The sequence below is a fragment of the Pyrgilauda ruficollis genome, unplaced genomic scaffold, assembly GCF_017590135.1.
Source record: "Pyrgilauda ruficollis isolate IOZ18807 unplaced genomic scaffold, ASM1759013v1 scaffold21, whole genome shotgun sequence".
In the NCBI taxonomy this organism is placed as follows: domain Eukaryota; kingdom Metazoa; phylum Chordata; class Aves; order Passeriformes; family Passeridae; genus Pyrgilauda; species Pyrgilauda ruficollis.
In genome coordinates this window covers 3,931,448-3,958,460 of record NW_024520318.1, presented here as the reverse complement: position 1 = coordinate 3,958,460, position 27,013 = coordinate 3,931,448, and the positions used below count along the sequence as shown (strand labels likewise).

The following is a 27,013-nucleotide window of genomic DNA, read 5'->3' as shown; positions in this document are numbered from 1 at the left end:
GTGGTCAGTTGCAGACACCTCTGTTGCTTCAACGCCTTACACCATCCACGCTGAAGCGAGGACGCTTGCTTAGCACTTACCAAGCGTATGTATGGATTATCCAAGCTATTAGCTTCCTCCATAGAGTGCCTCAGCATAAACAATTGCTCAGACTGAGGCGAGAGCAGCTGGGCACCCAACTGAACAGAGAGAGGGAGCGTGCGTGGGGGGAGGTTAAGCATGTAAGATATGCAGCCATCTGCAGCACTCGCCAGGATTGCCGACGCACAGCCGTGCTAACCGGCAAGACAAAAATCTCTTTTAAAAGATACTGAAATACAGAAATTAAACCACTGCATCTGTGGCAGGCTATGAGCTAAGTGCCATCACCCTCTGTGTCAGAAATCTGAGAATGCAGGGGAGGAGTTGAAGAAACAAAGAAATAAATCATGCAGAAGTAAGTGCAGCAGACGAGAGCGAGAGCGTTGCTCTGAACTCCAAATCCCAGCGCTGGCAGCTGAGATGACGTTGTACAAGTTCCAGCTGAAAGAGCCCTTGGACGAGCAGGCTAAAGTAGCATTTTGTATTTTCCTTTAAGATTTCTGTCTCTGTGCACAGGACTGATGCCTCACTGCTTTTGCCTCATCACTGGTGTTGGAAGGAAAGACAGAACCTACAAGGATGGTATTATTCCAAAGGACAAGATGAGCATGAGGCTGGGGAGTGATGCTGGAGCACAACCTGCATTCTCAGACACGTTTAGTAAATGCAGGGTGAGAAAGGCATTTCTTGGGTTGCTGTGGCCCATCCCAGTGCAATTTTCTATAAGAAATGAAAATATTAGAACAAGGCTCCCATGGGATATGGACAATTTAAAAGGGTCAGATGATGATCCCAAGACCAGCATTTCACAGTATTTCTCTGAGATTTTAACACACAGAGGTCTAATATAAATGTTTTATTTAAAGTAAAAAGTGTGCACAAATAAAGGAAATGATTACACAACAACGTACAAGACCATAATCCACATGAAACAGGAAAAAAGTAGTGACAATATTAACTAGCAGAGCACCCATAGGAATCCAACTCGTGTACAAAAAAGAGGTTACTCCATAGAAATACATCATGCTTCTGATGCAGACACGTTCTGCAAAAAACAAAAACTACTGCACTGGACTGTTTACACCCAATATCCCTTCTGAATATTTATGACAATTTCTGTATGCTTAACAATGAAAAATAACAGTTAATATCATGGCACTTTGGAGAAAATTAAAGTTTAAAAATGGATTTACTGTAATTTAAGATATTTGTCACTTTGCAACATTCTTAATGGTTAGATATGTAAATAGAAAAAGTATTTTTCTATGACATTATAAAAAAAATTAACTTTTGCTTTACTCTTCTGTGCTGAATGGCAGAAATGTCCTTCCTTACATAAAGCCATTTCCCTTAATACCTTATAGGAAATTATGCCACTGTAGAGACAAGGCTTTTCTTGTTTGCTTTAAATGATTCCCAGGTTTACTATCAGTTATGCCCTAATGTCTAAACTGATCATGTGGGTACAGGAGTCAGAGGCTAAACAATCACCATTTTCAAGCTGCATGCAGAGCAGTTCACTTGACCCCATTAGCTGCTCTTTAAAGGAAGGTTCTTTAAAGAACTCTGATATTTTACATTTGAAAAGATGCAGCTTGAATTTAAGGAAACCTGATTTTTAACAGCGAGGTGGTTCAGTGCTTCACTGAAACTGAAGCCCCTCAAATCACTTCTCAGTTTTGGAAACTCAGCCCAATACTAAAGAGTTTCCTATTCACATTGCAAAGAAAAACATGAACTAAATCTCATACCATGACACCAGTGTGGATGTGTGCAATCTCTCTGCTTGCAGCTGACATGGAAGTGAACAGACATACACAGAAAACTTGTGCTATGAAATTAGTGTTGCCATACAAGAATTTTCACAGAAAGACACTGGCCAAGCAAAAATCTACCAAAAGCTTCAGGTAATGTTTGCCAACTTGTGCTTACAGATTCTCAGATCTGCTTTCAGTGATGCTTATCTTCTCTTACAGCTCTTACATAACACAGATTCCTTTCCTCAGTGTCTCTTAATCCCTTTTCCCCAAAATAATAATAAAAAAGTGGTACATTTCTTTAGCCCAACACATTCATAACTATTGCTTTAGCATTAAAAATAAGAATTATCTGTGCTGTATATTACACTGCTTACTAACATGAAATGTAAGAAACACACCTCTTAGTCCTAGTTCCACCCATTCTTTCAATTGCTTTCCTTGAGCCTGCTACCAACATTTCAGGTTTGATTGTGAGTACAGATCACCATCTCTAAGGGCAGAAGTTAAAGGAGTCATTGTGGACAGCACCTATTTTATTCTAGATATGCTTTTTCCACTGGCAAAGTGGAACTCATTCTCAGCAGTGTGGCAGTAAGATAAAAAAAGAAACCAATGCCCTTTTCCAGGCTGTGGCTGTACCGTGTGCACTTTTGATGCAGTTAAGACAGCAAATATAAAAGCAATAAATAGGATGAGGTTCAGTATAAGCTGCCCATTACTGCTGAATTACTCTGTACAGATTTTAACTACTCAAAGAGTTAACTAAATTCTTTCATTAAACTGACACTTGATGCCATGTCCAACCCTTGCTGAAAGGGCCAGGCTAGGAAGGCACTCTCTGTATCAGTGTACAATTCCTAGTGTGAGTACTGGAGCAAAGTCTACCAATTCTGATATGGAGTTAATAGTCTCCTTCAGGGTAGGATCAATATTTCCCAAGAAAGCAGCCAGTCTTGACCTATTCAGTGTAAATATCCACTCTCCTTGCTGTCATTTCAGTCTGAAGGGCACAAACAAAGCTCTAATTTCTATGTCTAGAACAGGGAAATCAGATGTTCAGAGAGAAGAGATTAGGAACTAAGTTCTTACTTATCTTGCTGAAAAATCTGAAATCCTTGAAGGATAATTTATTACATCACCTGATGCAATTTGTTTTTCATTAAGCACTGAAAACCTTTCCTTGCTCAGAACACTGTACTGGCAAACTATACAGTCAGACCCTTTGTTCAGTCAGGAGCCCCAGAGATCAACTCCTGTATTAAAATTCAAATTTGGCAAAATTGTTAGGAAGTTCTAACGTTGTAAATCTGGCAGCTGAAGGTTCAGCATAACAACTGTTCTGGACAACAATCAATACAAAAAGAAAATTCACACTAGGTGGTGGCAAGGGCAGGATGTTGAGTTACTCATTTTATGCAAGTGCATCCAAATGGAGAGATGTTTATCCATGCAGAAACAAACGGAGTAACAATTGGCACAGTTCAGAAATGGAGAATTCAGACACATTCCTCAGCTGACATCAAAAGAGGATTTATGTATTCAAAGCCTTCAAATTCAGACTGGTCAATCTTCTTCACAATATCACTATTAGGATTAAAAAACAATCATTAGTTGAGCAAAATTAGAAAGATAACATTAACTGATAGTTTGACTTAAAATTTAAACTGTTCTGTAGACTGCAATTGAGAAAATTTCCTTTCCCTCTTTTGTCCCTCTCCACCTTTACAGTTATCACTGGGCTCTTTTAAGCCCAATAATGGTACCAAAACACAAAACCCCTCAAAAGCAGTGACTGGGCTTCACTCACTAACTCACAAAGCAGTCTGCAAGGTTTGCAATTTCAAAACTTGCCCTAAACAGTCAGTTTTGTAGGGACCTGAAAACATTAGGATGTGATAGATAGTGCACCTGCATCAGCAGCTTTTCTAAACAATTTGTACAGTCTGCATTTAGAAAGGGATGGGGAAGGAACTTGGATTGCATAGGTAACGTTTAATATACACTGTTTATGTTTGCATGTTTATGTTAACATTTAATACACACTGTTTATGTGAATGTTATATAAAACACTATAGAAGTTCCTAAAATGTGAACAGGAGCAGCTCAACTAAACTAGAAAGGTCCTTTCCTCCTCATCCCAAATCAGGGCCTCTCATGAGTAAGGAACCACAAATCCACTACCAAAACCAAGCACATTATCATCATGCATTTTATAAAGGTTTTTCAGCCAGGATAGTCTCACCTGACTACTATCAATATAAAACACCCAAACCAGTAAAAAAAAAAAGCTTCTTCTCTTCTCTGAACTTCTTAAATTCTACATTACTTACTCATCATCTGGAGTGAGCTGCACAGGTTCATTGGTGAATTGGGAATCAAAGTTATCCAGACCAAATTCTCCAGATATATTTGGTTTAAATGGAGGCACCACTTGCTTTTGCTCCATCTAAGAATAAATGCACTTAGTCACACTGAGAATGAGTTACAACCTATTGAATTATTTTTAAACAAGGCTGGAAATTACTATTAAGTTTATTTTTTATACATTCTACAATCATTCTAATAATCTACTGCATTTACTGTGTGTAAAAGGGGAAAAAAGACTGTGTATTGTCATTTTGGTATAATATAAATTAAGAGCTTAATGTTTTTGAGCTTAAGGTCCTCTCTTAGACTCAAAACAACTTTGTCAAGTCCAAAACAACTTTGTCACTGTATGCCAAGAACCTCAGCCAAGGCAGGGGGCATTCACATACCAGATCCCAATCAACGTTGCGGAAGAAGGGATGGCCCTGGATATCTGCAAATCCTGTCTGAGGATGGCAGCCCAAGCGTTCCTTTGGATCCTGTGCAAGGAAAAAATATTTCTAAATGAATGCCACAGCCTACACATGAATAAAATGCCAATGTTACAAATCCCATGAGAAATGAAACACCAGATTTACAAGGAATGCTGAAGAACTAAATTAGCATTATTTATTTTGGAAACTGCTCAAATTTACTCTTTGAAATAGGGAGGAATATATGGAAGGCCTTAACTAAATTTTATATAAATGACTATGCTGATTTTCTTCATTTTCATTCAGACCTGTTAAACATTCCATAGGTTTTAGAGCAGGCTTGGTTAGATTACTAATGAATTTCATTCTTTCCCCACACCTTCCCTTGCTCTTCCCTGAACAGATTATGCCAGGAGATCACACTGGGGCAGTAACTGCAGCTCCTGGTAAATACTATGGAAAGAAGCTTATTTTAACAAGACAATTCCATCTCTAGGTACAAACATGCACACACTACCAGGGAGCTGTGACAGTGTGCAGTGAATGGTGTGACTTTCTTAGAATAATTTATCCAAATCTGGTTTCTCCTGTATCTCTTTCTTCCCACTCACGTAACACTCACTAAAAGCCAGCAAGTGCTTGGACTCATCATCCACTACCACACGTGCACCTTCTGGCCCTCAGGCTGGAGAGCCCCCAGCAAGAAGTGAGCACATCCTGCCTCTGCATCTCCCTCCTGGAAGTCATCAGAAGCTGTCCAAATGATTTGCTAAACCACTTCCCTCAAAACCAACCTAAATCTGGTAAGTTTGTTCAATTCTCCACGTTAAAGAAATAGCTTGGAGCACTTCTATGCCTTTCACTTAGGAATTTACTCATAATCCCAGCCTGAGAACCAGGAGCTTCAGATTTTGAGAGAAGTATCTAGAACAGGGTCTTCAGCCCCACTGAAATTCTGCTTTAGGCTCTCACCTTTTCTACCCTGTTTCTGTATATGGCAGATAAAGTACATCAGCTCTTACCTTGTTAAGGAAACTCTTTAGAACACCTGCTGCTTTCACAGACAGGGATCGGGGAATTCGGATCTGTTTTTCCAAAATTACTGCAAGAAAACAAGGATCCTATCAGCCTTTGCGTCTTTGAAGTTAGTTTAAAGGCTAAGTAGAAGCAAAGCACTGAAGTGTAGGAACACTGATGGTACTCACCTTGGAAGAGATAATCCTCTGTGTTCTGATCAGGGTTGTCAGAACTCCCGACAATGTCGAACGGCGACCGGCCCGCCATCATCTCAAACATCAGCACGCCAAGGGCCCACCAGTCCACGCTGAAGCCTGAATTCAAGAGAGAAAACACCACTGGAGATATTGCACAACAAAAATACCAACACCTCTGGGGCTAAAAACAGACAGAAAAGAACAAGTTAAAAATGCAAATTGCCAGTCTTTCCAATTAGCTGAATAAAGGAGATAAGGACTATAGCAGACATTACGTGAATCATTATGTACACAACAGGAGATGATGCTCTGCAGAGGAAATGCAAAGAGGTTGAAGGTTGGTGTTAAGCCCTTAACCAAGGTTTAGATAATATTTAAACTACTACTAATCATTACTACCCAACAGTGCATTATCCAGGCTGGGAGATAAGGCCAAGGAAGGATAGTGTAAGTCTTAACAGCAGCAAGTCAGTCATTCATGGAGCAAAGCATATCTCCCCTACTATCCACTGCTAAAGGAAATCCCAGTAGCCAGGCTGGGGCTGATACAGTCTGGCTGGCCTAGAAAGCTTGTGATAAGCAGGAATATCTGAAGCCAGCATGAAAGAAATATTTGATTGAAATAAGATGGCAAATTAAAAAAAATATGTAAAGGGACATCTACTATCTAGGCCTTTTTGCAATGAATTTGTATCTAATCTATCACTGCTGCCAAATGTAAAGCTCCAAAACCAAACACAATTCCAGACTGCAAGTATTATCATTAGTAGTATCTAAAATAGTTATAAAACAATAATAAATTTGGATGACTCAAGCTATTCTTCAAGACTGTTCAAGGGAATTTAAAATGTGCAATGCAGAGTATCTCATTTGCTTTGTGCGATGTTTTCTGCTCTTCCTTTGAAGGCTTTATTTACTTTTTCAGACAGGATGTGGAATCAAGACAGATCATGTGTCTAATGGATATTTTTTACTTTCTACTGCTTAGACAACTCAAATAAGAAGAGATAAGGTGAAAGTTAGAAAGTAGCAACAAGAAATTCCATTTACCATAATCCTCTCCTCGGAGAATTTCAGGTGCAATATAGTTTGGAGTCCCACAGAATGTGCTGGTTGTGTCACCAGGCCTCAGACCTTCCTGTAGGAAAAGATGGGAAGAAAATACTTTACAGTTAACTGAAGATCCCCCACTCCTGTGCTAAGAGCTTAATTTTGAATTAAGTCTTGAATAACCAGCATTATAGCAATTCCACGGCAAAGTCAAAGCTGTGCTCCAGTGCCTTTGTAGTGACAAGTTTTCCCAGGGGAAATGGGCAGTGCCACAGAATCCAAACAGGAGCAACTGACTGATCATTTCAACCTCTTTTGAAATCACCTTATCCTGACTATTTCAGCCAACCCCTCCCAGACAAGTTGATCCAGGAGCTTTATGTAAGTGTAGTCCGTGCACTCTGGCATCTGCCTTTTCTCCACATGTGGAAGTGAAATGAATATACAGCTTGTGTGCACTGTGTACAAAGAGAGACCTTGAAATTTCACTTTTAAAAGTCCCAGCATCTTTTAATTTATAACAATTTCTTAATTGTTGATTTTTCTAGTTAGCAAGAAACTAGATCTTACCTTGCACATGCCATAATCTGTGAGTTTAATATGTCCTTCAGAATCTAGGAGCACATTATCCAGTTTTAAATCCCTGTAGATTATCCCTCGCTCATGTAAATAGTTCAGTGCTAGACTGATTTCAGCAGAATAAAACCTAGTGTAGAAAGAAATACTGATTAAGTAATAAAAACCCAAAAACACAATAACACAGTCTTGGTAGTATGATATTTTCTATACATAATCCCAAGTATTCTATTCTTTTTCCACAGAGAAGTGGCAAATTCTTTATAATCATACAAATGTTTCTATGCACTTCAAAAGTTGTCTTTAGTTAATAGTAATGTCTCCTGCAATCATCCTTTTATCTCACCATCTGAGATTAAGCATATGCACCAAGAACTCAGCATTTGCCTGGACAGCTGGTAGTGGTTGTTGTACAAGAAACACATTGATATCATTAGATATGAAAAAAAAATACCACAAAACTGTTCTTCTAGAAAAAAATAGCAGACTGAAGTCATACAGAATAATTCCAATGCAAACAACATCTAAATGCTTCCTATTACAGTTCCTTCTTGAAACAAAAACACGGTGGCTTGCAGCAGCAAAAGGACGATGCAGTTTCACATTTCTTAAATCCTTAACATCTGCAGAGGATTTGCTGGCTCATCCCTTATAATCTCTGCACTGCTGCACCGTGTCAGAAAACCACTGTTTTGATGCAAGAAATCTGGAATGAGACACACCTGGCATGTTCCTCTGGCAGCTTCCTCTGCCTCTGCATATGGAACATCAGATCTCCTCCATTGACATACTCTATAACAAAGAATAACCTGGAACACACAGGATTGTTACCAATGATTGTGTGCACGGCTAAAAGAGGTGTGAGATGTTGCAGGTCTGTTATAGAACAATGCTCATTCCACTCCTCCCATCTCTGGCACCACAGCTGGTTTTACCATTTTCACCTCCTTTGAATAAATTCCCAAAGTTAAAAATCAAGTATACAAAGTTTCTCTAGATAATTCCTTCATTGCTAAAGGAATGTAATGTTCCCATATTCCTCATCCATTATGGGTACTGCTTGTCATTACTACACACGTGACTGCATGGAGCCACATCAGTTTCTTTTATTGTACAGGATAGAAAAATAACAAAATTTTCATCTCTATTACTTGGTCTTCCTTTTGAAAACTCACATGCTATTTTCTGAGTCTTGCTCACAGATTTGTTTTCAACGAATCCAGACAAGTTTGGGACAATTATTCCTCTGTTTTCGTACTTTTGATTTTCATCTCCTCAAGTTTTTTTTTTCCCTTCCATTGCACATTCTCTTCTATCACATATTCTCAATCCCTTTTTTCCTACTAGCTGCATTTCTCTTCCTGTCCAGAATCCTTCCCACCACATCTACCACTACTTTACATTCTTCTGCATTTTCTCCATCTGAAAACCTCGGATGCACATGGCATTTGGATCACAAAATACTACGAAGATTTACAAAACATTGACTTTGCTACTTAACACTTCATGCCTTTGAGGTGCCTGATAGGATGAAATGTTTTTAATAAGACTATTTTATTATTAATTTATGACCTTTACCTGCTTTCTGTCTGGAAGCAAGAGTGCAGTCCAACCAGAAAGGGATGATTTGAGGCCTGTTCGAAGACGTGTTTCTCTGTCTGAACCCAATCAATATCCTATTTTTTGAAGAAAAGTGACATTCAGAAAAGGATTGTTGCACTTCTTAGCTCAAGAATTAATGACAATTAGCAGAAAGACATTCAAGGGCTTTGCTGTCCTTGTTTTACTTGCAAGAAATTAAATATTCTATAGCTCTGAAATGTGAAGCAATAGCTGATAGCATACGTTTTATTTCCTGGATGTACTCTACTCTTAGCCTCACTGTGTAAGCACCTTGAGAATGAAAACACACTGATAAGATAAACTGGTGCAGGGAAATGTAAAGTAGTACCAAGAAATGCAGAAGGAATCAATGGTAGACTGAGAAACAAATGCAAAAGCTCTTGGACAGCAAGCCACAGTCACTCCAGTGTTTTCAGAGTAGTCCAAAGAAACCCAAGGGAAATCCTCAGGAACAAGAAGCCTTTAGCAGTTTAATAGTGCAATTTCTGACACATTTTCACTAATCACTGTGCAAAAATTGTTAAGATGGGGGTCTGATATAAGAAGCAATTAAAATAACATGGTGAGATTTCTTTGTGACAAAAACCCAGACTTGAACCTATGAAAATCAGACTCCACCTGGCTACCTGCCTTGTGAACCTCCTACAGAGCAGTACAAGAAACCACATGTAGAATTCTCACTGAGTGCTGCAGCCCAGACCTGGCTCCCCCCTCCTGGGGGACCCTGGAGCTGTCTGGAAGAGCTGCCCAATTCACTGAGAACACCTTGCCCACCTCATCATCGTTGACGAGCTCTTTCTTCACCACCTTCATGGCATAAATGCGCTCGGTTTTCTTCAGCCGAACCAGCAGCACTTTGGCATAGCTGCCCCTTCCAATGACCCGCAGCAAATCAAAATCCTGCAGGCCCAGACTGGAGGAAGCTTTGCCACTTTCCCTAATGCTCATTGCCTGTGGATAAAGATGCACTGAAATGAGGAAGCAGCCTTGCCAGTGTCAGCAACTGCAAAAGTCAGCATTTCAAACATTTCAAAATTAATATAAACAAGTAATTCAATTAACACTTGTTATCTTAAGACTGTACTGTCCTGGAAAGGAATGTGCTGGGAAACAAAGAAGGCAAAGGAGTCTTGGCAGATAAGAAACAAACCAAACTGGGAGAATTTAGAACACTTTGTCAATCAAAGCACATCTCAACTCAGCCTTATTTTATTTCAAAATAAAGCAGCATGCAAGCCACACAAGCACACATCTCAGAAGCAACCCAAATGTGCCCTCTGTGCTAATTTTCAGTTTGTGGCAAATTAAACTACTAAAATCTTGAAACTGAGACACACAGGCTTTAAGATCTCTGAAGATCTTCAAGGGTTCCTTCCAACTTCAGATACTCTGTCATTCTGTGTGCAGAGTTAGCCTGGATAAGATATCTTACCTCTTTTTCTTCACCAACATGGTCCAGGCTCTCATGACTCGAGGGATTGTATGGTATCACTGGAGACGCAAGAAAAATTTATTAGACTGATGCAACACAACAGGATTTTCTTCTGCCTTAAAATTTCCACAGTCAGAGAAACAGTTTAAATGCTTCTATCAGTCAGAGAAACACAGTTTAAATGCTTCTATTGAAAATATTCAGAATGGATAGGTTGGCATTAGGACCATCACTCTGACTGCCGTAAGAATAAACATGTTTGGTTTTGAGTTTTTTTGCTTGGTCACAGCATTTGAAGTACTCACCTTACTAAATGTAACTGACAGCATAAATTCTTATTTGTTTAGTCAAGTTTCTGAAACTGCTAAGATGTGGAAAACTGAAATTTTTATATTTATATTCCCCTTAGCATTAAGAAGCTGTCTTACTTTTCTTATTCTATGAAAAAATAAAGAAGACTTTTGAAAATAATTTTACTTCAAAGTTCACTTTTCAGCTACTTGAAGTAATTTAAAGAAAAACATTATTGATCTTACCTGTTTCTACATTATCTGAATGCACTGATGATGGATCCATAGGCATTATTGGCTCCTGCAATCATAAACAGGATTTTTGTAATAGACTGTCCAAGTGTCAGACACACTATTTTAGAATCAATAAATGAAATTAATGAGCCCTGAGGAATATAATAATATTAATCTATCTACTTTCTAACTTGATTAGTCAACATAGTAACTAAAATATACACAATGAATTAAACAACTGCATTCCTTATTTTCCCTCTTTTCTGGAAGTCATGACATGTTTCCAGAAGCTGCAGAAGTGACAAAAGAGAAAGAAATACAGCAGATGAGAAGTGAGATAGAAAAACTCAAGTCTTTCAGCACTATATATATATTAGTCAAAAGAATTCCCAGAAGATACACTTGAAGCTGTCTGCTTTATGAAACCAGGAGCAGTAATAATCTAAATTTTTCTCAGGATAGGAAAAATTTCTGCTCTTCATATTCCTTTGCTGTAAATGGGAAAAAATCCAATCATCTATCATATATTTAGAGAATTTACTCCACCTATCCATTTTGAAGACGTAAAATAGTGTGTACATATATACATGCTATGCAAAGTCCCCATGAAGGATGGGATAAATGTCCCTTATATGTGACAAGGGAAATCATGTTAGATGTGCAGATTAGACTCCTGTCTTGCTAGAAGTTGCAATTTTGCTCAGTGAACCCCAAACTTTCTTGCAAAAGTCATGGTAACCATAAAAATTATATTTCAGCTACTGCGATTATTCGCAGGCTGCAGTTTGAAAACCAACAGTATAAAATGGGGGCTATTTGTTTGATTGGTTGGTTGCTGCTTTTTTGAGACAATTTCTCAGGTTTTACTTACTGGCTGTAGTGTGTGTCGGCCACATTCAATGTTGACAAGTTTGTGGCACTTCTTGTGAACGAGGAGTTTGCAGTTGATGCACTTGTAGCCCTGGCGCCCCAGGCCCCATATCCGGTCAGTGCAGATGGCACAGTGAGCTCTCTGCAACCAGAAACCAACCAAACTCATTAAGAGCAAAACTGAAGAACAAAACTATCCAGCCACACTTGCATTAAACAAGCTCATCTCGTCATCTCTCTGTAGGTGAGCCCTTACAGAGGAAGGCAGAAGAGGAGAAGCTTCAACACCTTAAACAACCAGACAATGCGAATGGGAAGATCACCACTCGCTGAAGGATGTTCACAAAACAACTCCAAAGATCCATGAAAACAGGCTGCCCATGGAGGCAGGAGTGGATTTAACTGATTTAACTGTGGTGCCTTGATAGCCTTTAACCCAGATGAGGTCAAAAAACAACAACAAAAAAGCTGAAGTTAGACATGAGGATGCTCAAGATGAAGTTTAGTGGAGACGATCTCAAGCATTAAGCACACAATACACTAAGCTTAGAGAAGAAGGAAAGATTATTGAAGCTGCCAAGGGACCTGACTTACTCAAATATTTTGGGTTTGGTTTTTGCTGTTGCTGTTTTTAAACACAGCACAGCCTTCTCGGTCCTTAGCTAATTATACTTGACCCTTGCTTCCTGAAAACATTCTGAATGGTTTGTTATTTTCCATTGATTACCTGGCACCAGAAACAGACTGTCTGGAGAAACATCTCAGCTTTCACCTTTAAAAGTCATGAAAGAAAAGTCTGTGCATCATAAGCAAGTTCAGACCATTTTACTCACAGAAGTTGGAAAACTGAGTATTTACTTTTAGCCATCTAATACATTCCAGTTTACCCTCTGGGAAGATTTTAAGGGAACACAGGAGCTTTGACATTATGCTTTCAGAGTACATGTAAAGTGAATTGTAACCAATTTGCTTTGTTTCTTTCTATTTCAAGTTCCTGATGATTTAATATTGCTTAAGTTTCCCAAAGATACAGGATTACCAAAGTGCGTAGACAAACAACAAAAACGAAACTAAAACTACCTGATAACTTTTCAAGGCAGTGGCATCATCATTATGAAAATAAGACATCCCTGTATCATGGCTTTAAGTACCCAACAAGAGTCTCACCCTGTTAAAGCGTTTGGCTTGGAAAGTGTGACCATTTGCACAATAGAGCTTTCGCCACCGGCGGGCGCCTCGGCGATAAATGGACTCTAAGAGGAAAAACACAGGATTATATCCAGACAAATGCAAACACAGAACTACATCATCTTCTCCTGGAGGTTTCTGTGCAGAGTAACTCACAAAGTTTCACTCCTGCTCCTTACAGAAACAGAGGAATGCTCCAAGTATCTTTTTCCTTTTTTTTTTTAAGTTTTTGAGAACATTTGAAGTAGAATATCCTGATCAACTCAAAGTTAATTCTGATTTTTCTGAAGTTAAAAGGAACAGTGAGTCAAGAGAAAGTAAATTGTCCAAACAATACAAGCACTTGTGTGCAAAGTACACACACACCTCAGCTCAACCTGGGGAGAAGCTGTGGGGAAGGGAAAGGAGGAAGGAAGGCAAACTGGGAGCATGTCCTGATTTATAGGATTGCTTGACAAATCCTCCAGTGTTTTAAATCCACAGCTGCCACTATTAATTTCTTCCTTTTTTTTTGCTATTACTTTATTTTTCATTACTTGAGGCATGTCAGAAACCAAAACTGAAAACAGATATATGAAAAACTACACAGAGCTGCAAATCTCTTTCTGATTTAGTCTGCAACCTCATTTTTCAGATAACCAGCATTACTCATTCTGCCCAAGTTAACTTTTAAACATGCACATGTAGATTGGATTGGTCAGAGATTTGGACACCAAGCTGACAGATGCTTGTGTGCATAACAGACACACCCTTTTTTATAAAACTTTAAGACTGGGGGGAAATAACCTCTTTAATGTCTAGAACAGTTAACACACTAGAGGTTTTGGGAGAATCCTCCTGATAGCACCCAAACATCAATTTCAAATGAATTAACCACAGATTTGTAAATAGTGACATGACAAGTCATTATCATTGGTTACAAGCCTCTGCTCACAATTGTCAGCCAGCAATCTGGCAAATCCCCAAAAGACAGGAATAGGATAAAAAACTGTCATAAATGAAGAGGCAAAAGCAAGGAAAGCAGACTGACATGGGTAGTTAATAAGAATGTGAAATGCTTATTAACAATGATTCAGAACTGAAAAACATTAAGTTGAGCAAGATTTCCTATTCCTTTTAAATATTTGATTGTTACAGATTTGCATTATTAATATTCATAAGTGCAGGATGCCAAACAAAGAACATCAAAATCTGCTAAGACAGGAAATCTGAACTGATTTTCTGTATTTCTTAGCTGAAATGCCTACTTACTATCTTCTCCTGGACAAGGCATGCCAGGCCGCTCTGGGACACACGGAAACACTGCAAGAAAGACATTAACTTCTGATTAGCTTTCATTTTAGACACAAAATAAATCTGCATCTTTTTAAGAGAAGGAGCCTGTTGAGACTCTGTAGTGTAACACACCAACACTTCATAATGATGACTTTTCTGCTCTAATCTCTGATAAACCAAGATCGACCTTCAGATAAGAAGTTACAAATAGCTAGAAAAATATTCTGGAGAAGCTGCCAAAATAGGCATTTAACCCTGAACAATTAAAACTGAGCAACTACACATCAAACAGAGGCATGATATTATTAAGTTTAAAACTGAAGTACATAATTTTAGAAAAGTCGAACTTTTCAATAATCTGCCATTACAAATGGAGCTCATTAACTTTTTTCACTAATAGAGATGCTGCTCTAAAACACTTATTCATAATCAACTTCAGGATAATGTAAAAATCTAATAAATAAATAAATTGTACTTTATCACTTCTACCATTCGCTGCCAGCACATGTCTCAAGGCACTTGGGCTGAATGAATGAAGAAACAGAGGCTGGATTTCATGAATAAACTAACAGCAAAATATTTTTTCTCCCTTAATTTAAAAAAGAAGAGCTAAAAGCACAGTGAATGGTCATCAGCATCCCTTGACAGGATGGCCACAGGCCTGAGAGGAGAAGGGTGTGAAAGGCACAGGAATGGAAGGTAAGAATTCCACTCATTCACAGGTACAAACATGAGCAGCAGTAAATTTCAGTAAATTTCACCTACCATGGATCAGAAGCTCTGAATCCTTGTTTAGCTCATACAACCGAAAGGCCTCTTCTAACTCCAGCTGAGAGGAAACAGTACATGGATCTCCTGTGGAAAGAAAATAGCACAAAACTCAACCCAGTCAATTCCACATCATTCAGTAGCTCCCTCACAGTTGGTTCCAGGATAATTATTGTAGAAAAATCCAATATTCTCAAATGTGGTAGTATTTCTTTTTAACACTGTTCAAAGAGTATATATAAAAATAGAATCATATTGAGTTCTTTCAGGGAAAATAAAAATATGGGATATTCCCAAGAGGCAAGCAGATCATAAGAACAAAACATCATTGCTACAAGCATGGTTACACATATTTCAGTACAGGAGGTGCAGGCTGTATTCCAGCACCTAAAAGCCTTCTAAGAGTACCTTTTATTTCATGGATTTTTAATTAAAACTGAGTCAATTCTATTTTCACAGCTGCTTCAGCACTGCCAAGACTTGCACCAGGACTTGCAAAAGCAGTTAGAGCTTGAGTCTGTCCTCAAACCTCAATGAAACTTTTGACAAATAACATAATCTAAGTGCAACACCCCATTTTTCTGATTTGTAACTACTACTTTCACACTCACACAACTATTTGGAATAAAATTCCTTAAAGAAAGGATACCAAGGCAAAAAAAAAGGTGGGAGTTGGCTGGTTTTGTTTCTTATTTTTTTAAATAAAACAACTGCAGTTTTGTTGACCATTTGTGATGGTGCAGACTAAATTACATACCAAATCCCTGATGATGAAGTTTCTGAAACTTTTCTGTTTTCTTTGGTGTCTGATGCAGATTAGTAACATTATTTAAAAATTTGCCCCCTAAGTGAATAAGCCTGTTTCAAAATAATACTGTAAATGAAACATTTTAAAAACAATGTTGAGTCTCAATCATCACTGCCTCAAAGAAAGAAAATACTTTTAGTTATAAGCTCAACTTTTTTCCCCCCTCTTCATCTACACAAGACGTTCTGTGCAAGAACAAGGGATTTATCTCTGCCTGCTTGTCCTCCAGCATGAGCAGAAGTTCATTTTTAGCCCAAATCCCATACAGCAACCCTGCCTTTCCATATTCCTAATTTTTAACAGAAATACTATTTTCCATGTCATTAAGTGGCAAACTGGTTATAGGTAACCAAACTGGAGGAAGGCAGAATCATTTCCATCCCGGCTAAACTGGATCCAGTCTGGAAGTTTTACTGCTTTGAGTCCTCAGTCAATACCACAGTCAGAAAGTTCACAAGCAACAGACCATTAACTATTCTCTTTGTGTTTTATACTGCAAGGCATCTAAATTAATACAGCCACTGCTAAAGCTTTTCAGTGCCACCACACACCCAGCAGCAGGAGGCATTTCAACTCACCCCACAGAAGTTTTTCCAGAGAATTTGTTTTGTTTCTAATGTATCACAATGCTTTGTTCCAATGTATCTTCCCCCAGAAGAGGAAGGACATGGACCTGTTGGAGCCAGCCCAGAGGAGGTCACTGAGTTGATTAGAGGGATGGAGGACTCAGCTATGAGGAAAGGCTGGGACAGCTGGGACTGTTCAGCCTGGAGCAGCTTGGGGTGACCTAATTGTGGCCTTCCAGGACCTGAAGGAGCCAACAAGGAATGTGAAGAGAGAGACTGTCTACAAGGGATGGAGTGACAGGACAGGGCTTCACACTGACAGAGTGAGGTTAGATCACATATTGGGAAAAAATTCTCCCCTGTGAGGGTGGCCCACAGAAGCTCTGGCCATCCCACCCCTGAAGTGTCCAAGGCCAGACAGGATGGGGCTCTGGGCAGCCTGGGATTGTGGAAGGTGGAATGAGATGATCTGTAACATCCTTCCAACCAAACCATTCTGTGGTTCTATGCATTCTATGCTATTGCAAAAAATTATAAATAATAAATGGAAATGGTCCATTTTCAGAGTTATGTCTTTATAGTTTCCTGCACATCAAATCCTCCAGATGAGTCTTTGAAGCCACCAGTCATTTTCCACCAAACCACTTCCCCCTACAGCCGGACACCTGGACACCACAGTGCCCACCCACAGCACAAACTTACACTGTACAGAGCAGAGTGGGAGGAGAAGGAACAATTGTATTTACTCAGACTCACTACGAGAATCAACAAACCAGTTTTTCTTCATTTGTTTCTGACACCTGTGCAAACAATTCTGTGTTTTCCTTTGGCAGAAGCAAAAGAGGGTCCCAAGAACAAGCAAACTCAGAACAGAAGGTTTACAGACATCTCTCTCAACAGGCTTGAGTAGTACAAATTTTGCAGCTAAAGACAGCTGGGATACATAGGAAAATATTTACTTTTGAGTTATACAGCGAGAAACAACAGACTGAAGACACACACGAGGCCAGTGTCCAACCCACAGGATGTTTCAGAAGGCAGAGTGAAGCTGAACTGACTATATATGGAAAAAACAGAAATTTGTCTAAAATCAAATCAAGTTCATTCTATTTTCCAGCTGTATCTGAAGATTTTGGAAATGACTCCACTCAATTAAATGATATCTTTGTGTGCCATTACCTCTATGAAATCAGAGTAGCTACACGTGAAGCCCTCATCTTGCAAAGGCATTTAGTATATGACAAATCAAAACTCAGTGTCCAGGAAAATCCAGTTTAGTCAGGAAGTAGTGATGCCCCAGACTCCTTATCTTCTCTCAGACTATAAAAACCATGAGTAACAGTGCAACAAGCACCAGCCTACAGCACACACATTTCCTCACGCTACTGTTAAACAGTGAACTTCAGGCTGGTGGAGAGGATGTGATAAAGGCATTTTCCAGTAAAGCAAAACAGGTTTCTAGAAAGAATATCAACTGAAAACACTACAGAGTGGTGCTGAGAGAAGAGGCAGGGAGCTTGGCAAGAAGCCATGCATTGTATGTACATGCAGGAATTACTCACAATAAAGACATGAGGATTTGCTTTAAACACACTCCTCACTGGCAGATTAACTTTTTCTCCACTGACATTAAACTGTAAGTCAATGATTAAAGAAAACATGGACTGCTTGTGAAAATCAAATTCTCCACATGAAAATAGTCCAGGCAAACTGCAACCTTCCTTTTTTATTCAATAGGCCTATCTCTAATTAAAGAGCAGAAATTGAGACAGAATAAACTGTGGCTTCAAGTAGATTATTGAATCAGTACAAAATGTTTATTAAAAAAATATATATATTTCCTGCAGTGATGACACTGCAGACTCCTCCACTGCAGTGAGGAGTCCATTATCTTCCTGATGATAAAACAACACAGCCAGTATATTATAAAGTAAATGTTCAACTCCCAGTAGCTCTGCTGCACAGTTCAGTCATAAACACTGTTCATTTTACTGTACTGCATCTGCCTGGTATAAATAACTTTGGAATGATGAGGAGAAGACTCAGACTCCCAAGACCACATAATCTTCAACACACCTGCCTATATGGCACTTCCAAAAACCAACTTTGCTCCACATTTAGCTTTAGGCTGACTAAACTGGCAGTGGCCCAATTTGACACGGGAGGAAACAGTTCCATAAGCACCATTTATGCTGATGGCTGCATGCAAACACCAACCACAGCCAACAAATCACTGCATACTGCAGCCTTTTATGCACTGCATCAGCTAAAATAACTCCACAGCAATCTCATAATTCAGAGGGCTCTTCCTTGTAGCTGTAGCTCAAAACCTATGTGTGGGATGAACTAATTCCACTGAGAAAACAGAACCTACAAATAACCTTAAAAAAAAATTACTACTGTACACACACAGCTCAATGGATGACATTATTAACAGGGAGAGCAGACTGGACTTCTTTCATCCAAGGTAAACTTGAAGATGGATTATGTAAGCACTAGAGATGAGTTCTCAGTCAAGGCTGTCACTGCACTTTGATGAAAAGTTACCACACATCATTAGTATTTGGAAGAAGTTTTATTACTGGCTATGTGTTAATAGACTTTAGGTTGCTAAAGTATCAGCTGATAATAACACTTGAGATATAATGTTTTTGGTTACACATACAACTCAACTATACATTAAATTATATCAATATTTTAGATAAAGACTGCAATTTGTATAACTTAATGTCAGTTTGACTCTTTCAAAAATATAAGATATAAAGGGAATCTTCAGCAGTATAAAGGAGTTTTTTCTGTTGCCTTCATAAGGAATCCTAACATTGAATTAACATTTTCATAGTCACTGAGGTCTTGTTTGGTTTATAAAGATTGAGAGCAAGCTACACACTACGTAGTGTGAAACAAATACCTCTTCATTAAGCTCTATTTAAGAAGGCATTGGATAACTTATTTTTGGAGTCAGTTTCTATGTTTTATAAGCTTATCTTATGAAGGCAGAGGGAGAGGAAAAGATGAAAGGGACAGAAAAGCTGGGAAGCTGAGCAATGCATTGATGAGCACTGATTTACCTTCCTCATCAATCCACTTCATGGTGAAAAGCTGCTCGTTGTCAAAGGAGCACATGTCTCGAACTTCACTGCACAGTCCCTCGAAGGAGATGGAAGGCTCAAAATAGGTTATCATGATGTCCCTGGGAAAGAGAAAAATAAACTTCAGAAACTATTTCACAAAACACAACACTGAACATCATCTCTAACACCTTCTATAGACCACTAATATTAACCCCATCCCTGAGCAGCTCCCTCTAAAATGGTGAAGTAAAATAAAGTACCTAAGTTCCCTTCTTATAGCAAAGTTGGACTCCAAGTGATTTTTATTACTTGACATTTAATCTTACAGGTATCTGCTTCAGAAAAACTCAAATTTTATGCCCATAAGTAACTAAGAAGTGAGTTGCAGCAGGCAATAACCACACAGAGAAATCAGATCTCTTACACCAGTGGAAACTCAAGAATGAAATGCTGCAAATGTTTGAATAATGGTCAAAACACATTTCTAGTTTTACTTCCTCTTTAACAGTTATTTAGTTATTAGTATCAAAATGTAAAAACACATACATCTACTCCAACTAAATTTTGATTGTGTAGATGTTATGAAAAATTAATGACAAATACTAAACAGATTTCCTAGCAGATCTAGGGGCATGTGCAAATATTCAAAGTGCCTTTAAAAAAAGTGGTGCTTCACACAATGAAGGGGAAGGCTGACAGAGAGCCACATACTTAGAACTGAAATGTACAGCTTTACTGTTATGCAGAATGGATATTTCTGTGATCATAAAAAGTGAGTTAACCTGGTTTTTATATGTTAGCAAAAAATGCTGGTTCACTGTATTGGCTGGGTCTTAAAGGGGTACAGGTGACAGGGCTCAGACCCTTAACCAAAGGAGTTGGGAGACACAGAGGAAGGAGGAAGGCTTACAGCACACTCTTCAAACATAGCACAAAAGCTCCATGTTTGAGCTACCAGATTAATCTTCCCATAAAAGCCTCACCCAGCTGGATTTGCTCTGGTGGGTGCCAGTGCCCAGGACTGTTTGGGGGAGCTAAAAAAAATAATTGAAACAACAGATTTTTTACTGGTCAGAAATCATCAAGGTTCCTACCAGAGTGAAGTGTACGTATGCAGCAAGTTAAATATCTTTAAATCATCATGTGCATGGGCAGATGGAGATCAAGAAGGTGACTTAACATAAAATGCTGTGGTTATGGAACCGGAACAGTGTTCAGGAGGGGCAGAGAGCACACAAAAACCAAACTGAATGCCTGAGGCTCCTCTGAGAGCAGCAGCAGGAATAAAATCAACTGGCAATTTCTAAGCACTGTGGAAGAACAACAAGCCAGCTTCTGGATTTATGAGCATCAACATTTGGGTCAGGTTTAGTTAGGGGACAGACTCCAGTAAATACAGCAGATGTGTGCCCAGGACAAACACAACATCTCTTCAATAATCTGAATAAAGCAGTCAAAAAGCTGCTACGTGATTTGGGAGAGGAGTCACTCCTGTTCTTTCCACGTGAGACAAAATGCAAAACAAACAACAACTGGACCCTGGTATTCAGACACAGCACAGTCATTTACAGCAAATGGGGCTTTATTTGAAAGCCCCAGTCACATCCATCCAACCCAGCAAACTCTTCTCTCAGACACACAGGTCTCCCTTTGCATCTTCTACAGAAACAGCAGCTGGGAGCTCAATGCCAACAAGGTGGATCTGGCAGGATCTGACAGTGTGTCACTGTCACAGACACACAGCAGCCACCACACAGCAAGCCTGGATTAGCAGGCAAAGCCTTAACCTGTATTTCCTGTTTTTCCGGGAAGGAAATAAGGCACTGCTTAGTTAGCAGCTCCACTGAGTTTACCATCCCTTCCTTGATTCACATTTTAGCACAGATTTATTCACTGTGGAATATGTTCTTAAACAGAAAAATTAGTTCTGAAGAGTGCTGAGAAGCCAAAGTATTTATATTTATATAAATTTACATTGCAGGGGTTTCTGGGATTGAACTAGCCAGTAGAAAGTTTGTTACATGACTACTACTGCCAGAAAAGCAGAAAGTTACAGACCACACTTTTTGAGACTAATCATCGATGCTTCAGCAAAAACTGAAGATTAAATTGTATATATATTAGGAAAATCTGTTCAGCACATTTTCAAATGTGATGATTCAAGCTAACTTAAAATAGACTTATCTATACTGCAGCAAAAAGGAAAAATCACAATGTTAACATGTACTGAACAGCCTTGGAATCTCTTCATATCTCTAAAGTAAAAGCTGATACCAACTGTAAAAAAATCTCTTACTACTTGTTGGTACCTTTAAGTAGCAAAGCAGTTTTCCTTCATGTAAAAAAAAAAAAAAATGGAGTTTAATTATTTCAGAATTCAAGCGTGTTCTCTAAATTACTACTCTAATACCTCTAGCAGGACATGTATCAAACAGTTACCAAATAATTTGGAATATCTCTTCTGCTATAGCAGACAGTAATCAGTCTTTCAGAGAACTCTAGCCAACAGCAATATTAAAAGAGAAAGATGATGTCAAGTATAAACAAGGTTCCACAAGGAATATCTACATAACACAGGAACTGAAAGGTTACAGGTCTCCCTAGTGCTTTATTCTGCCATTTGAACTCCCCTGATGACCCTGACACTTCCTGCTGACACAGATCTCACTTTCACAATGGTTCTGCTGTCACACCTTTGTGCCTCCACACTTCTTGCCCCTAACACAGCACTGATGATGCCTTTGTTAGGAAAAAGCTGCATTCACCCAAGCCAAGAAGAAGCTAAATTGTATCAAGAAAAAATTCTGCATTCTGAATAAAAGTTAGTTGGCCAAATGAAAGTGAATATGGACCATAGCCTGCTGACTTGCATTAAAGATACAAAATGTCTTCTTTTACTGAGATGTGGGGAAAATGTTCTTGGCAATAGGCCTTTCCTTGTGATGAAGATAAGGTTATACACTGCTGGGAATAAACACGTTTGTCACAAAGCTATCCCAAGGTGAAATAAATATCTGTTTGTCCCCTCTTGGCACACATAGGAAATTAGAAGAAAATCTGATTCAAGAACACCTTTTGCACCACCACATCTGGAGGTGCCAATTAACTCTTACTATGCACTGGACTTTTTACAATTTGTTTTAGCACTATTGTAGTTGGTCTTAATCAGGGACCTGTGAGTAGGAAACGTGCAAATATACAAGACAGAACTTGTCCTGAATTACTTTCACTGAAAATGCTATCACTTCTATCTTTCATAAATATTAATAAAAATTATTTATTCATACTACTAAAAGGCCTGAGTCAATATCCTGCAAATACCAGAATCAGTAAAACATAAATCTTAGGAAGACCAAGAAAAGGCAAATGGTAAATGTAAACACAGTAGAGAACATATTTTAAATACATATAGAAGACCACATTGTCCACCTGTCCTGAGATCAAACAGCTTTCCTCACTTTCTTTTACAAATCACCCAAGATCTGTAATGTCCTTCAACAAAAAAAAAAAAAAAAAAAAAAAAAAACAAAAAAAAAAAAAAAACAAACAAAAAAAACCCCCATCCAACGCAAAAACCAAAAAACCAGTAGCAACAATTAAACACAATTCAGCATCTGTACCTAATTTCTCACTCTGGTTTTGAACTCCTGTGAGAGAACAACCCTGTGAGAACAGACACTACTGCTTTAGACTTTTCCACCTGCAGCCTCATATATCCCATATTATGTATAGGGAAATGTACAGACACATTATACATGTTACCTACATATCCACACTTGAATCACACACCTGGGCCAGTCATTAAGAGTTTTGAAAAAGTCTAATTAGAGCTCCCCACAATGAGCCCCCAGAGGACTCGTCGGGAATTCTGCTGTGTCAGGGTAATTTCTGTACCATGAGCTGCAGCCACTGCCATTCACAACCATTTACAGTGTTGCTTTTCCCTGTTCAAGTCTGTGTTCTGGAAAAAACATATTGTCAGAAAGCTAAATAAATATTGAAACATCAAGGGGGGAAAATGTATTCACAGGCTTAATTCAAAGTTTTCTTAAGCTGAACATTCTCCTACAAAGAACTTGATTGTCAATGGACAACAGAAGGACTGAACTGTACTGAAGAACTGATCAAAAAAAGTGCCCAAGATAAATAAAAAGAAATTATGCAAGAATTCAAGAATCCTTAAGAAATGAATACCCTGGGAATCTTCATGGAGGTACATTTAGATTTTACAGTTAAATCATATTTTCTCCTCACTTTTTCTACTCATGCAACTAAAGTAATTAAGTAATTAAAATTAAGAAAAGAAGCAGGTTTACCATGTATCATGAGAGGACTGTCAGGTGTGTTCTTCATTTGAACCAAATCAAACTGAAGGTGAGCAAAACATTGGTATCTACCCCTTTTTATTAAAAATTCATTACAGCCTACACAGCTAAAACCAGCATAAAATCTATGTCAGGCACTGAAAGAATACATGCTAGCAGATCTAATCGTGACAGAAAAATGGTTATTATAGCTGTTTGGTTTTTCAAATCAGCATGAATTCTACAGGATTCCTTGAGCACAAGCAGTGAATTATTCCTACCTGTTCCCTACTCCTACAGCACAGGTATGAATGATGTAACAACTTCTTGCACTGACCTGACAAAAAGCATCTCCAGCACATGAGGTAAGACAAAAGGCAAACTTTGAATATCATCAGAGCACTGAAATGGTTGTAAATACAGATGCTGATCAGTGCCACACACTGGGAGCTGCTATACTTTGTTATTGTATCAACAAAAATCCACCTTTAGAGTGACAAAGGGAATTCCTGAAAACCCCCTCAGGAATCTGTTACACACACTGCACAGATCACAGTAACTCTCTAAAATATGTAACACTATTTTAAGAATTTTAAACAACCAACCCTATGTGGAAGATAAGCACAGTTTAACTGAGAGAAGGAAATACCTGGAAAAGCTCAACTTAATGCCCTAATTCCCAAGCCTCTGGGAATTCCCCATCCCCTTATTATCATGATCCGTGTTCACTTTTAGGAAAATTTCCCGTCCTGTTTTAACATATTTCATGAATTTCAGATAAAGAATTACCACCGCACGGTTCAATGAAACAAAGACTCTTCAAAGGGTCCTGTGTGAAGTCTTTGTCTTGGCTGAGAAAAGCAATTGGGCTCCTGGCCAGACCCAGCCGAGTTTTGGGGATTCAGGCTTGGCTCTCTGCCCCAGGCAAGTATCCCGACTATCAGATTCCCAAACGCTTCAAGAACAAATCTGTGCTTCTAAGTGGCTGGGTTGGGCTGGCTTGGTGGTTTTTTGCTTCTTTTTCTTTTTAACCAGAAACTCTTTTTGGAAGATGAAAAGACCTTCACAGCCAGACTTTCCCAATAACTTCTACAACCCACTTAAATGCTTCCATTAAAAGGAAATTAGGAGTGATTAACGCTTCCTGATTAACACTGTTTCCCATTAATTCCTCGATCCAGCTCTGAGACAGTTTATTTGCAGAACGGGGAAAAAGCTGCCTTTGGTATCAGCATTCAGTTCTCAGTCTCCGAGTCATTTCAGGGTAAGTGCAGGTAAAATGTTTGATATCCACTTGATAGTGCAAGTCTGAGAAGGGGCTTGAGACTTTCTGTTGCAAGAAAGTGGAGAGACTAAGCCTACATCTCAAAATAAATCATGACTAAGGCATTCAGCTTGTTAGTTTGTTGGTATTCACAATGGTTAACCAACACCCTCTATGACTCAATGCCATTATTAAATTGATAACTTCATTAACAGATAAAAAGTCAATGGACAGGACTCAAAAGAAACATTCCAGTGCCTGTGAAATTATTACCAGTGTCATGAGCCAGCATTCCTGCCCAGTGTAGCAGATTTTTTTCCTCACTCCCACAACCTTGGGCTGCTTCCTCCCTATGCTAAAGCAAGAATCCATGTGATTGCATGTGGAAATGATCAAGATTAAAACCGACCCAGCAGAAGAAAAAGAGTTTTCACCCAGAAGAGTTCCCGTTGTAGTTCACTGTCTGACCAAATGAACACCTCTACCAGCTGATAGCCAGGGGCATCTTTGCTTCCTCAAGAAAAAGTGGATTAAAGGGACTGTGAACCAAAGAGCTCCGAATTTCACATACTTTGACAGTGTCTCACATGTCCTTTAAAACCACAGATTGTGCCAGTCTCTACAGTAACTTCTACAGACTTCTGTCAAGAAAAGCCCCAAAGCAGACACAAGCCAGAAAACAAACAGCAGCAAATACCAAAAGCTCAGAGTAGTTTTTATGCCTCTCCTTAAAATTACACAGCTAGACATAGCAGAGAATAAATACTGAAAATGTATTTTCACCTCTTCTTGTGCTCAACACATATAACTGGAAGGAAGCTATCAAGAGCATCGTGTTCACACTTAATCCAAAAATGCAACCTACATTGTTTTCTGCTTAGATCACCTCCCCTCAAACTTAATGGCCCAGTGAACTACTGGCAACCCTTGCACTGAAACTTATTAAGTCCCGGAACTGTTACCATTTAATAGTGGGCTGTGAACACAAGGCAGAACGTTTCTTTTGCTCTGTGTGTTATTGCTGGAGAGCCACTGAATTAGGCCCACAAAATTCAGATTTCCATTTCTGCAGACACTGAGTATTTTGGGGTTTTTTTTAACAGCAAAAGCATAACTGACAGTAGATGCATCTGAGTTACCATTCACAGACTCCCCTGGAAATCTCTCGGCCCCTGGCAAACAGCCTAAAACCCCATGAAACAAATTTTCATACAAACATCCTCTTCCTTTAGTCCTGAACATCACTTAACATAGAAAGACCAGGACAAAAGCTGGATCCCAAACATTCTGGCGTGTGTTATGAAGGAATGTGTACTTATTACTGGCAGCCAAGGCCTGGGGGTGAAGGGAAGCAGGGTGAGCAGGGCAGACGCTGCTCAGGCACATCTTTGCTCACCGGGACGGCCACCCCAGGAGAAGGGAGGATCCCACTTCCCCCTGAACCCTGACACCAGTCCTGCACTTGACATCCATTTCAGCACGGCCGGTTAGTCGTGGAGTGTTTTTCCTCCGCTCTTTCCCTCCTCCCCTACAAGTCAGGGCATTCCCAGGGCTTGAGCCAGGAGTGTCCCCGGGACTCCGAGCCGGGTGCCCCGAACACCCGCGGCGCCGCTCCGGACGCTGCTCTCCGCCCGGCCGTCCCCGGGGGCTCGGCGCCCGCACTCACCCCTTGTAGTAGGCTTTCACCCGGACCTGGTGGGCGCCGTCCCCGCCGAGGCTGCCCCCGAGGCCGCCCGGAGCCGACATGGTGCTCCCGGCGCCGCCGTCCCGCTGTGTCGGCATCGCCGCCCAGGCGGGCCGGGGGAGCCGCAGGCTCGGAGCGGGCCGGGGCGGCGGCTGCGCGACCCCCGCGCCTC

The 27,013-nt window shown here is 39.5% G+C and overlaps 1 protein-coding gene across 2 annotated transcripts; it reads right to left on the bottom strand.

Annotated features, from left to right (window-relative positions):
* Positions 1-922: 922 nt before the first annotated feature.
* PRKCI (protein kinase C iota) lies at positions 923-27,013 on the bottom strand. Of its 2 annotated transcripts, XM_041467871.1 has the most exons (18): positions 26,824-27,013; positions 19,587-19,708; positions 15,139-15,228; positions 14,350-14,400; positions 13,078-13,163; positions 11,912-12,052; positions 11,053-11,107; positions 10,517-10,575; positions 9,859-10,035; positions 9,040-9,137; positions 8,184-8,270; positions 7,456-7,591; positions 6,886-6,973; positions 5,827-5,952; positions 5,644-5,723; positions 4,598-4,687; positions 4,172-4,287; positions 923-3,425 (listed from the first exon to the last, which is right to left on the bottom strand). In XM_041467871.1, exons 1-18 carry the CDS (start codon positions 26,937-26,939, stop codon positions 3,338-3,340), a joined length of 1,806 nt encoding a protein of 601 aa, XP_041323805.1. In that variant the 5' UTR covers positions 26,940-27,013; the 3' UTR covers positions 923-3,337. The 2 variants fall into 2 exon arrangements, with proteins under 2 accessions (XP_041323805.1, XP_041323806.1); XM_041467872.1 differs by lacking the exons at positions 13,078-13,163; positions 26,824-27,013 and having other exon boundaries at positions 19,587-19,638.

Coding starts and splice junctions, on each gene's coding strand:
- PRKCI (XM_041467871.1), bottom strand. CDS start 26,939: ATGCCGACACAGCGGGACGGCGGCGCCGGGAGCACCATGTCGGCTCCG. Junction 10,576..11,052: donor TTCAGATAATGTAGAAACAG/GTAAGATCAATA, acceptor TTGCGTCTCCAG/TGATACCATACAATCCCTCG. Junction 4,688..5,643: donor TAAAGAGTTTCCTTAACAAG/GTAAGAGCTGAT, acceptor TTCCTTGCACAG/GATCCAAAGGAACGCTTGGG.